General features: G+C 30.5%; 1 protein-coding gene across 1 annotated transcript; it reads left to right on the top strand.

The window, feature by feature from the left end:
• The first annotated feature begins 8,586 nt into the window (after window positions 1–8,586).
• LOC130932457 (ABSCISIC ACID-INSENSITIVE 5-like protein 2) lies at window positions 8,587–12,321 on the top strand. The gene is made up of 3 exons (XM_057861785.1): window positions 8,587–10,327; window positions 10,418–10,489; window positions 11,849–12,321. Exons 1-3 carry the CDS (start codon window positions 9,419–9,421, stop codon window positions 11,927–11,929), a joined length of 1,062 nt encoding a protein of 353 aa, XP_057717768.1. The 5' UTR covers window positions 8,587–9,418; the 3' UTR covers window positions 11,930–12,321.
• Window positions 12,322–13,517: the final 1,196 nt, after the last annotated feature.

Consider the following 13,517-nt stretch of genomic DNA (forward strand, 5'->3'; position numbering starts at 1 on the left):
GCGTCAGGCACGCGTACGCGTCGCTGTGATTTTCTCTATTCCGCGCGATCATGTGAGCCATGCGTCCGCATCAGTGTTCGCTGGTCATCTCCTTGGTTTCTTGTGTTCCTTCTTTTTTTGCAAGCTTCCTTTCTATTCTCTAAGCCATTTCTACTCTATGAAGCCTGAAACACTTAACACACGGATCATGGCATCAAATGGTATAAAGGAGAATTAAAATATATAATAAAAGGATCTCTAGGAAGCAAGTTTTCAACCATAGAACAACTTTGGAAAGGAATTGTAATATCATGCTAATCATATGAATAAGTGGGCAAGAATTTGATAAAAACCACTCAATTAAACACAATATAAACCATAAAATAGTGGTTTATCACCTTGACAAAGTAATTTCCACTCCCTCCGTCCTCTTCGAGGGGTTTCCACCACTTGACGAGATTTTTCAATCCCCACCTCTTGCCAAGCTTCCTCAAATTCAAATGCTTCCTCACCAATGTCTTCTAGCTCTTCCCTATCACTAAAGTCATATCTTGGAGGTTGCATAAAATTTATGTCAACACCCTTTTCAAATTCAACGAGGGAAGGTTCAACAAGATCATCAAGGGGATTGATCAGTGTGGAAAAAAAACACTAATGATGGAATCCACTTCCCGATCAATTTCCCTCAATTCTCCAACCACTTTCTCAGTACCAATGATCTCAACTTCCTCTTCTTGTTGCAATTCTTGCTTCAACTCCTTTTTTTCTCTTTGAAACTCCAAGTTCTCCTTCTCATTATGCTCCTCAGTTAATCCTCCACATGCAACAATAGGGCTGTCTTGGATACTTGAGCACAATAATACCATATGGCTCACCACTTTGGTCAGGCTAGCCATGAATTCCCCTTGCTTTTGGAGACAAGTGTAAAGTTCTTGTTGTTCTTGCATGAGGGGTTGGAGAACTTCGTTTAGTGAAGGATGTGATGAAAAAGAGGGCTCATTGTTTGGGAGAAAAGTTTCATAATTGGAAGGTGGTTCATATTAGTGAATATTTTGAGGTGGTGTATATGGTATTGGTAGTTCTTTGGAGTATTGATGTTGGAATGGTGGTGGCTCTAGGTATGGTTCATATGATTATTGGTATGGTGAATATAGGTTCAGATCATATGGAGGTGAATGGTGGTATGGGGCTTGTGAGTAAGTTTGTTGAAGGCTATGTTGAGGAGGGGATTCATATGCATATGGTGGTTGTGGTTGACAACAACAAGAAGGTTCACCACATCCATTAGGTTGGTATGCATCAGGAGTTGGATTGTACCCATAAGAAACCAGATGAGGTTGTTGCCAAGAAGATTGTCCATAGGATTGAGGCTCCTCCCACCTTTGATTTCCAAATATTTAATGCAAACTCTTGAAGTTCCCATTTCTATTTCCTTGAACATAGTTTGAACCAAACTCATAGCCAAAGAGATGAGAATTCATAGTAACAAGAGAAAATAAAAACAAAAGCTAGTAAGAAATAAAGAAAACAACTCCTAAAACTAGCAAGAACTAACAAAGAAACAAAAAGCAAAAATATTCGCAATATTCACATATGAACAATAACCAATAACAAGCACACATTGCAATCTCCCGACAATGGCGCCAAAAACTTGATAATAGAATTTATGCCGGTCTAAAATTCCTCAATAAAAAGAATCTCTTCGTTGCAAGTATAGTCTAGACCAATAATGAATTCTCCATCAAAGTTTAGTTTGGTTGTCACAAGTTCAACCCAATAAAAATAACCAAGAGTATTGCTCTCAAGTCGTTCTTCCTAAGAATTACAATCAAGTTAAAAATTACGCAAATAATCCAAAACAGTGGATCTTTGTATATAATGTTGGATTTTGTTATTAGAGAATAATGTTTTTATTTATTTATTTCAGAAAAAAAATCCTAAACTTTTATCTATGAATTATTTAATTTATAAATGATTAATTCAAAATCAAAAATGCAATCCGTTACTTGGTCTCACATTTATGAACAGACTTAGCTCTTCATAAATTGTAGCAGGAATTTCACGGTTTATGTGTAACTGGTGCCTCTTCATAAACCGTGGTAGGAGTTATACGATTTATGTGTAAATATGGAAATCGTTAAAGAAATTTTGCGGTTTATATAGAATTCAAATAGGACACACATATAATCAATTTGGAATTGTTTTATTTAAATAAATTATCCTATAAGAGTTGAGTATTTTTCTTGCATTTAAAATATTTTGAAGGTATATTTATGGTTAACAAATTTAGAAAATACTTGTCATAAATTTGCTAATTTTGAGACTATTTTTTATGATTTCATCCATAAAAAAAAATGTTTAGATTATGTGTATAGTAAAAATTAGTCATTAAATTAATTATATATATATATATATATATATATTAAATTCTATCATACCATATATTAGTGACTGATTTTTATTATAACCATATGATTAATTCTAAAAATAAGGGAGGAAGGAATCATTATTTAGAATAATTAATTCTTACTGGTTTTGCATCCCTTCACATTGATATTCAATCATCAAAAAATTAGAATATGTTATCAAATTAAATCAACATTATTAAGGATATTTATAAGTTGTCTATTAAAAAAGTTTTCGTTCCTAACATGTAAAAAGGCTAAAAAATCCACATTTTAATAGAACATATGTATTAAGTTTTCAGATAGAAAACAATAAGTATTTTTTCATTGAAAATAGCTATATTTGACCTTCGAGATGTTTCATCTGGCATCACTTCAATTTACTAGCATGGCGATTTTTTAAGTTTAATACTCAACTTTAAAATCAATTATTTAAAAAATCAGAAACATCGATCTACGACTAACTACAATAAAAAATATATTTCAATAACGATATCTTTACATAAGAATATTAGTGTAAATCATTTGATAATTCAATCAAATATATTTAATTAAATAAATTAATTTATCTAAAAATTTACAATATGATCTTCACACTAGGATATAATCACAAGAGTATCCACTTTATTACAATAGACTATACGTTGGTACATTCAAAATATTTATGACCAATAAGAACAAAGTATCTTGTCCGGCTGCCACATGGTTACTTAAAAGTATTTGCTTGACATGAAACTGCCGGAGAGGGTCATTCAAACATGCACATTTGCACATTCCCCAAACATTTACTACAAACGCCAGCTTCTAATTGGTGTTAGTGTTACCCTCAAAAGATATTCGTGCACAGCGCCAATATTATGGGAATCCTTCGTTGTCTCTACAGCCAGGGGACAATGAAACTAATATAATGGTTCACTCATGGAGTCATGGTTGGTGTTTACCTTCAAATTCTATTCACAGTATCATTCCTAGTGCTTTCTTATCACATCTTGCTGAGGGATATATATACATACTTTTTTTTCTTTTTTTTTTTGGGAAACGTCAACTCTTGTCTTTGTGTCCACCAAATTCTAGATGCCTGAGAATAACTTTCCAAGGAAATAACCTGTAAACAAAATGTAAAAAGTTTTTTTTTTTTAGAACTTTCACAAATTCTTTATTATAGAGATATACTATTTATATCTTTTTTCGTATTAATTTAAATTTTTAAGATGAATAATTTATAATATAATATTAGTAGAACTTTTATAGCAAAAAGATTTAGAATGCAAAATATTTTATAAATATGTTCTTGGTAATAAAAAAGTTATGAAGTCTATAATAATAAAATGCTTATCTGATCTTGCAATTTTTTTTTTTCAATAAAAAGGACAAAAAATTAAACAAAAGTGTTAATATTCATTGTCTTTTTCATCATATATAATTTAAAAATAAACATAAGGAAATAAAAACTTATTTATTGACATAAAAAATAATTAACCACTAAATAATTTTTTTTGTATTTATGTATAAAGTTAAATACATGTCTCTAACAAAGTAATTAGTCATTATACTATTAAATATGTCATAATAGAATAATCATTTTATAACACGATAATCAATTTTTTTATAGAATTAATTTTTTTAATGAATACGAAATATATATATTCCTATGCCAAATATATATTAAACTTTCACTAATGGATAACTAATTTTTTTTATCCATGTGATATGAATAACATGATTAGAAATAAATATCAACAAAGTAAAAACTTCACAATTATAAGAAAGCAAATTAAAATTCTTGTCCCACGTAGAAAAAACTTGATAACTATATCACTATTAAAAATTAGGAAAAGTATAGGTAAATAATTTTTAATTAGTTAATTTTAAACAATTGAAATTAAAAATTATTAATTTTATATTTTAAAAAAATAAAATTTAAATAATTATTAATTAATGACAATTAATTAATATAAAATACAGTTTAAATATATTTGTTAACTTGTTATTGGTTAGATTTTTGTTAGTTTTCTAACCAGATTGTAAGAATTATATTTTCAGAATAAGTTATTAATTAATAGATAAAATATTTAATTATATATATATATATATATATATATATATATATATATATATATATATATATATAATTTTTAAAAACAACATAACTCGTATAATAAAAAGACAATTTGACCCTTAACACCCTTCTTTTATTATTGATCTCTCTCTCCACTTCTTTTGTTGCATTGACTCATCACAATAAAGTTATTGATCAAATAGTCAACTTTTTTTGGTAATAATCGTATTATCTTTTTGAATAATAAATGTGGATTAGATTAAGTGTTTACTCTAAAATTAAATTACTATTTCTTTTTATGAATGTTCAAAATGCTAAAAAAATTAGCTATAAAAAAATAAACTAATATTATATGTATAAAAGATTAACTGAACTCTAATTGACAAACTTACCAAAATATTAAAAAATTATCTAAAATTTTTAAAGTACATCCTTTAATCTAACCACATTCCAAATTGCCAATCATAACTATAATCCCATCCTACCATTCCACACACTCCACTTGCATGATTGCATCCATTGTCACCGCACCGGCAAGGGAAGAACACTGGAGAGGAGGGAGGGGGAGTGGGAACAATGACATCAGAACAGGGGACAAAACAATGGTGGTGGGAGGAATGAGAACATTGGTATCAAAATAAGGCAGGATAGAGGCAGTTACATTAGTAGCACCCATAATAATGGAGAAAGTTAGGGGAGGCAGAACAGTGATGCAAGGTAGAACAAAATCTATGAACAAATAATTTTAGGATCAATGTACCAATAATTTTAAAAAGACAATTTTTAATATAAGTAAGCCGCACACAAAATTATCGAGCATTATAGTTGAATTGATTCTAAATTTGTTGAAAATTTAGCTATCCGTAATACAATTAATGCAGATAAAAAAATTTCGAAATAAAATTAAAATAAAAAACCTAAAAATATTTTTAAAATTTTTAAAAAATTTTATCGATAACAAAATTACGTTATCCTATATATAATTTGCAATTGAGGAGTGCGATTTCATTTAAGGAGAAGGGGTGATCATAATATCACAAAAAATTCAAAAGTGGACGGAAAGAATAAAAGGCTAAGCTGGAAATACAATTTCAGGAAAAATAAATTAAAAGTAAAAGCTTATTTCCAAAATTTGAAGATTCATTATAAAGCTCATAGTGAGTTCAGGTAATGAAGCATATGGGAAGAAAGAACTTACAAGTTCAAGATGTGATTAATGGACTGAGAGATGCTAATAGTACGCTTTTTAATTTCTATATGAAGAGCAAATTTGAGTTGGACTCAGTTATGAAGGAGGGGGAGCTTTACTTTTGTGTGGTGTCAATAGAGAAAGAAATCGGACCATGAGTAGGTGAGGGGAACTCGGACCCTCCGATTTCTATGTCCAAAAGCAGACCATCCGAGTTATGTATATCCAAGCTACACGTCGCTGAATGCTTGTTCTTCACAAACGGTGTCCCTTTAACACAACCAAACCAAGTCATTGCTTGCATGCGTACCAACCGAATTCACTTTCCTTTCCTTCCCCACACAGCACACACAACTCCATCTTCTTCCTCCCTCAACATTCTGAATTTCTGCTGTGAGAAAAAAAAGCTAAAACGTCAAGAAAATCAAAACCTAGAAATGTTGATCGTCGGAAACTTCACATTGTAAAATATTTGAGCTACTCTGATTATGTAAGTTTTTTTTAAATCTTTTTTATTTTTTGCATATTTTTAATATTTTTTTAAATTTAGTTATATTTATGTTTGTTAGGAGTTGATCTGAAGAACATACATATGAATTAGTATATAGATTTATTGATAGAAATTTAAAATAAATGTTTAAATAAATAAGGTATAAGTGTAGTAGTTTCATCTTGTTCAGAGTTGTTTGTAATATAATAAATTATAAAAAAATTAGTTTTTAAAAAATTTTGGAATAATTTTAGAAGTTATGGTTAATTGTAGAAATTTAGGAATATATGTTTAAATAATAATTAGAAATATATATATGTTTAAATGTGGTTAATTGTTGTTTAGATTCTTTTTTAATAATAGATTAGAAGTAAAAAAATTAATATTAGAATTTTTTGTAATAATATTAGAAATTATAGTTGTTAACTGTTGTAATTAAATTAAAAAAATTAGAAATTCTTGTTTAGAAATTTTTTGAGTGTATGAATAGTTCGGTGTTAAATAGGACTTGTTATGAATAGTTCAGTATTAAATAGGAATTGTTTATAAATTTTTGTAATGATTTTTGTAATTAGAGTTAAGAAGTTAACTGTTATGTTTAATTTTAAGAATTTATGGTTATATGTTTAAATAATGGTTAGCAACATGTGTATTTAAAAATAAGTAATTGTTGTTTAGACGTTTTTCCAATATAATAGATTAGTATTAAGAATGACTTGTTTATAATTTTTTATAATAGTTTTAGATTTAATAATTAATTAGTTAATTGTTATAATTAATTATAAAAATTATAATATTAGGATACTTTCGATGTATATTTTTTTGGAACAATGTTAATAATTTCAAATAGTAAATTAGGATCTGTAAAGTATAATTTATTTGCGATTTTTGTAGTAATAAGTTGTTTCTTGTTAGCCTTTTAATGTATAGAAGTATGTTATTTTAGTTGAGGTTTTATTATTATTACATTAGAACATTATTAGTTACATAGAAAGTGAAACTATGTATTCGTAATTATTATCTGCAGCAAGTTATAGCAAGTTAGATATAGGCTCTATGTACATTAATTACAATTAGAGATAAAAATGTTATTACTTAATAAATCGGATTCAATCGAGTTGGTTCGCACACCTTAGCAACTATATATATACACATACAATTCGGACCAACCGAGTTGTGTATAACCTAATTAAAAAAAAAATTATAAAATAATGAAAACTCACCGTCCGATTTCCTTTACTATAAATTAAAAAAAAAATTTTTGCAAACAAAAATCAGACCTAGCGACTAGTATAACGAAATAAAAAAAAATCAACAAAAAAAACGGACTATCCGTTTTGATGAGGTCATATCGCACGGTCCGATTTCTCCTATGTGCTATGAGCAAAACGAACCCTCCGATTTGCTTATAAAATTTCTAAAACAGAGAACTCAGAGGGTCCAATTTCTTCCTACCAAATCTGAGCCAAAACCTGTTTCACATTCTGGTATAATACTCCCTCATTTCATATCCCAGCACAACACCTGTCCCTCTTCCGTAATAAAAAAATAGAATTTGGATACTCTAAATTTGAAATTTGTACTTTAAAAGGTAAAGTGTGATCTTCTACTTTTGAATGATTTCTCTCTCATATTTATTTTTGGTCTCACTTAGAAAATAAATAATGAGATATCACACTTTATTCTTTAAAGTGAAATTCAAATTTTAAAAAATACAAATCCAAAAAAATGAAACCTAATAGTATGAGGGAGCAAGTAGAAGTAAATTCTGACGAAATGGTGACAATTGCTTATGAACCAAATTAAGCAATCTTTCTAAAATATTGTGTAGCATATTTTGTAATCTTTTCACTAAATCGGTCAAAAGATAAAGCAAACTTAAAAACAACAAAACGTTTTCTTATTTTGCAGCCGTCAATGACGTTTTCAATATCTTTTTCTGAAATCGTCGTGAACAATTTCATGGTAGTTAATATATATTCAAGTCAATTTTTTTTTTAAATTCAATGATTCAATAAAACACCCCTTTCTGCTTCGGATACAAATTCATTTGGCTTGCAAGATATAACACATATAAAAGCTGAGTTCTGGGTGCGAATCAAATCTTCATTATTTTTATGATTGATTAAATATTATTTACCAGTTAAAAGGAAGGAAGATTAAAAGAAGAAAAGAGAAAAGATATTTCTAAACTAAACATTCATCATATTCACTCTTCAATTTTTAATGAGTTAAGAAGATCACACTACACTTTCGATTAAAATAATAGCAAAAACTTGCTTACTTTATACGTAATATGAGCATTATCCAAGAGAATGTAGGACCTTTTCCATCTTTATTATATTAGAGATTAGATATTCCTTCATATATCAATATCTTTTTTTGTAAATTTTTTAATACTTTTGTCCTTGCTTGGTCTGGGTTAGTGCTCATACTCCCAAAGAAAAAATAAAATAAAATTAAAATGACCAACTTGTTTTTAAGATTTCAGATTTGGATCCTACAGGACTTGGTACCCTCGATTTTCTTTTGTTTCTAACTGAGGTAGTCAGAAGAGTCTATTCTTTAAACAGTTTCGAAAAATTTCTGTATCCATTTAACCATTTTTATAAATTATTCCCACCTTTCTTTTAATTATATTTTCCCTTTAAAGTGAAAACTTAATCATTCTTTTGGTTACTGTAAGCTATTTCCCCCTATAGGTTGGTTTTTGCAGCCACCAGTTTGGCAGTTTCCATGACCAAAAAATAGTACTATTTATGCTGAATGTTCTTGCTACTTGCTGGATTAATTTTGGGGTTTTGTTCTTTGATTCACTTTGGTGATTATAGTATACAAATGACATGCATGATAAGTTATTGGTAATTTTTGTCTTATCCTTTCATCTATCAACCTGTGTTGTTATTTTGTGACATTACTGTTTTTTCCACAATAATCTCCCTTGATTGCTGAATCCGGGTCAACTTCTTTTCTCTTCTGGGTCAAATTTCCACTCACCCCATTTTACACGGCATGCCTTGTGTTTGAGTAAATGTCACAGTGAGACCAAATCTCAAAGTTCAGCACAAATTGGTTGTATTTTGGGGTATGTTCTCTTTCTTTTTCCTCTCTTGTTTCAAGTTTGGTGCCAAGTTTGTTCCTTTGGATATAAAATAATCACTGCAAAAGCTACTCTACTTTGGGTCTTTCTTGCCTGCTTGAATAGAGATTGAGGTGCTTTCTGGGGTGTTGGAATTTGGAGGAGATGAAACAGATAGGGTTTTAGGTTGTTTTTTTCACTTGGGGGTTTCAGAAATATGGGTTCTCAAGGTGGGGCAGTCCAAGAGGCACAGAGTGGTGGCTCTGGCTCCTTGGCTAGGCAAGGGTCATTGTATAATCTCACACTTGATGAGGTTCAAAACCAGCTTGGAAATTTGGGGAAGCCATTAGGAAGCATGAATCTTGATGAGCTTCTAAAGAGTGTGTTTACGGCTGAGGCTGGAGATTGTGGTGGTGGTGGTGGTGGTGGTGGTGGTCAAGCCTCTTCTGGATTGGGTTCTGGGACTGATGCTAACATTCAGCAGCAGCATGCTCAGTTAGCTTCGGTTTCATCCCTGAATCGACAAGGGAGCCTAACTGTTTCTGGAGATCTTAGCAAGAAAACCATTGATGAGGTTTGGAGAGATATGCAGAAAAAGAAGAGTGGTGGAAACAGTAATAATAATGATAAGAAAACAAAGGAGACACCGCCAACATTTGGCGAGATGACCCTGGAGGATTTCTTGGTGAAAGCAGGAGTTGTTGCTGAGTCTTTTGCTACTGAGGATAATGCTATGTCAAGGGTTGATTCCAATGTGGCTTCTCAGCACAATGTTTCTGATCAAGTACATTGGATTCAATACCAAATCCCATCAGTGCAGCCGGCACCGCATCTCCAGCATAATCAGCATCAGAAGCAGCAGAATAATATGATTGCTGGTTATATCGCTGGCCCTGTGGTTCAGCAGTCTTTTCCTGTTGTGGTGAATCCGGTTCTGGATGCTGGATACACCGAGACAATGGTGACTATGTCGCCATCTTCTTTGATGGGTACATTATCAGATACCCAGACTCCGGGTCGGAAAAGGGTTGCCTCTGGTACTGTTGTTGAGAAAACTGTGGAGAGGAGACAGAAGAGGATGATAAAGAATAGGGAATCTGCTGCGCGGTCGCGTGCTAGAAAACAGGTTATTTGTTTTAACTTTGAAGCCTCCTTTTCCTCTTTATAGTTTTGTAATTTGTATTTGAGACAAGAATACATCTATGTCAATGGACAGGCTTACACACAAGAACTGGAGAATAAAGTTTCCCGTTTAGAAGAAGAAAATGAAAGGCTTAAAAGACAGCAGGTAGGTTTTGATTCCTTTTTCAGTATGCATTCTTTTATACTAGCGGCTCCACAGACACTGCATGTCTATTGTTGTTAAGTTGCATTATTATCTAAAGGCTAAGAGTAGCATAAACTAGACGAGCTTCAAAAGGCTTCCCTTACATTCTAGATGACCTCAACGTTTCTTCCATATAGCTCTCATCATTCAATTTTAGAAGGCTTCCATTTGTCTCCTGTGTATTTCTCATTTTGGTCTTTCTTTATTATTCTATTGAACCTTAGCATTCCGTAATTTGAGAGATCGGTGAGTTGAATTTTGTTTCTATAATGGCCTCTGTATTCTGCTTGGTTCACTTCTGTCCTACTTCATTCATCATTCTGAGTGGTCTTAATTTGATAACTCCTAGTTATTCTCTATCACTAATTTCTTGGAAATGCTAGAAAACGTGCAGATTTTAGAACATGCCTAATTTGACTGGCATGATAAATTCATTGATTACTGCGTCTTTAGAAAAAAAAATTAGATTAATAGATCACGGTTTTTTGAAGTTAAAAATGTGAGATATACTACAGAATAAGATTTGTCATCAAATCAGGTAATCAAAAGAGTCTTATGGAGAATGTAGTTTGAGCAGGCTCCTATAGTGCCTATATTGCTGTGCCAAAAAAAGGGACTCGCAATTGGGACTATAGATTTCCGAATTTGTTTTCTGTCTCTTGATTAGAAGTAATTTCATGAAAAAACCTCTCATAAGATTTCTCCGAATTTGATGTTACATATTATCTCTAAAGATTTGAGTTGTTTCAAAACTTTGTGAATAGGAATTTGACCTTGCTCTGTTATTATGTTTAATAAAGGAGATACAATGATTTCACATACAATATGGTGTAAGATACCCATAGAAGTAACCTAACAATCTAATATGGCAGTACCTTGCAGCTTCAGAGTTTCTCTTTCTCCAACCATTTTGTCTGCAGTTTTACTTACTAATTCATTTCAAGCCAATGCTGTAAGAATCATTAGGAAATCAAGAACCTATAGTTTGTGCTATTTAATGAAATAAGCTATCAGAGTGATAAACTTGAATAGTACTGTTCAAGAATTTGGATTTACCTCAATTTTGTAGTGAATATAAAAGGTGAATAACTGCATATTTTGCAGCACATTCTTAACAGTGCATAAATGGCTTAAGTTTTATATCCATATTGCATCTTTTATATCTCTTTTCCTTTCTATATTATTTTCAATCGTTCTATGTATTCTTTCATCCAATAGAGTTAAACTCAGATGAGTCCTTCATCATAATTGTGCCCTTTCTAAAGTTGGTTCTAGATGGTTCATCTCTGCTCATAGTAACTTATGAATGTTTTCTTGCAGGAGATAGAGAAGGTGTTGCCAAGTGAGCCACCACCAGAGCCCAAGCGTCAACTTCGCCGGACGAGTTCGGGACCCCTTTGAATGCCCTCACTGTGTTCTCATTTGCAAAATATATATATTCGACACTATAGTTTGCACAGTTAGAAGGGTGGTTTTCTCATTATGGTAGTGCTGCTGTTAGTTCTCCTAAGCATGCTCATTTGTAAGAGTGTTTTTCTTGAATGTACATTTCATATAAGCCAAACTTTAATTTACCAAGCACTATAAAGTATACTTTACTCTAATTTTGGACACTGGCAATGTGACTTCACAAAAAAGGTTTCTTTCTTTGTCATCTTTGTGTTGTGTGTGGTGCAAATTATAATCAATATATAGTTGCATTTTGTTTAAACCTGTAATCTTTTGGTTTTTGAAACTGATTCCATGTACAGTGTACTTTTTCCTGCAAAGATTTGTTTCTAATTTTCTGTCAAGTTTGGAACTCTACATGTCCATCCCTAATCTTTGCATTAGTGCTATTATACTATTGGAAAGTTTTCACGTATGCCAGTCAGCTTTACTGGCACTTTGCTATGCGATGCTGCAATACTGTTGAGATATATAGTTAAAAATGTTGATGGTGTAGATTTATTGAAATTATTATGTGCTAGAATCATAGACGGAAGGTGTAAGCTGTTCCGTAAACCCGTTGAAAGCTTGACCAGAATAGCAACAGCAGTATTGACATTGAGGGCACTTGTTGAATGTTTTGTCAGTTTGTGGAGCCGCAACGTTGAACTCAGCTCACAAGTGGAGCCGCTGGAGTGAGTGAGGTTTTTTTTTGTACTAAAAAGCATGGGCCTTTGATTTATTTTACAAGTCGTGAGCTTGGTTGGGCTATGTGATGTTTAAGTTTTGATGGTTCTTTCAGTAGTAATGCTGTGGACAAAAGTATTACTAAATAAAAATAAGGATTTTCATTTACCAAAAATAAAATTATTCTCTAGAAATTAATAGTGCCATTTTGCCAATTGCCATAGTGATATGCGGTGCTGAGTCCCAGCAACAGTGATTTGGAAGGCATAGTTTTTTAAAACTAATATATATATATATATATATATATATATCTCCAATTATATATTGTTAAGATAATAAAAATAATTATTATTTATGTATATTTACTGTTTAAATAGTCATTAAAAAAAAGTTAATTTATTTATCAAAATTTTTAGTGTTTGTAATTAAATAAAGGTTTTTGTCAAATTTAGATATATATTTTGACGTAATATTTTTAAAAGATGAAAATAAAAATAATATATACGATATTTAAGTATAATTAATATTTTAAATAAATAATGTATATTTTGTTTTATATTTATAAAAATAATATTATAGTCATTGATTTTTGAATTATTTATTTTTTAATAAAATAGATATATGTTAGTTGTGTACTTTTATAATTAATGTTTTAAAAGTATTTAATTTTTTAGGGATTTTATTTTCAAAAAAATAGTGATGTGAATAAGGTCACGATAATATTAAAAAATAAAAAATATATAATAAACGAATTAGAGAATAACTAATATATTAGAAAACGAAATTAATTTTATAAAAACTAAAAAAGCGGTGGAACATAAATTTTGTATCTATTAGAATTATATATGGAAATTAAGAGTATTTTGAATATGAA

Source organism: Arachis stenosperma, chromosome 6, assembly GCF_014773155.1.
Source record: "Arachis stenosperma cultivar V10309 chromosome 6, arast.V10309.gnm1.PFL2, whole genome shotgun sequence".
Classification (NCBI taxonomy): Eukaryota; Viridiplantae; Streptophyta; class Magnoliopsida; order Fabales; family Fabaceae; genus Arachis; species Arachis stenosperma.

Bases quoted from the DNA above. Each gene is read 5' to 3' on its own strand.
- LOC130932457 (XM_057861785.1), top strand. From the start codon at position 9,419: ATGGGTTCTCAAGGTGGGGCAGTCCAAGAGGCACAGAGTGGTGGCTCT. The intron at 10,328-10,417 runs GTTATTTGTTTT...GTCAATGGACAG, and splicing joins GGTCGCGTGCTAGAAAACAG to GCTTACACACAAGAACTGGA. The intron at 10,490-11,848 runs GTAGGTTTTGAT...GTTTTCTTGCAG, and splicing joins AAAGGCTTAAAAGACAGCAG to GAGATAGAGAAGGTGTTGCC.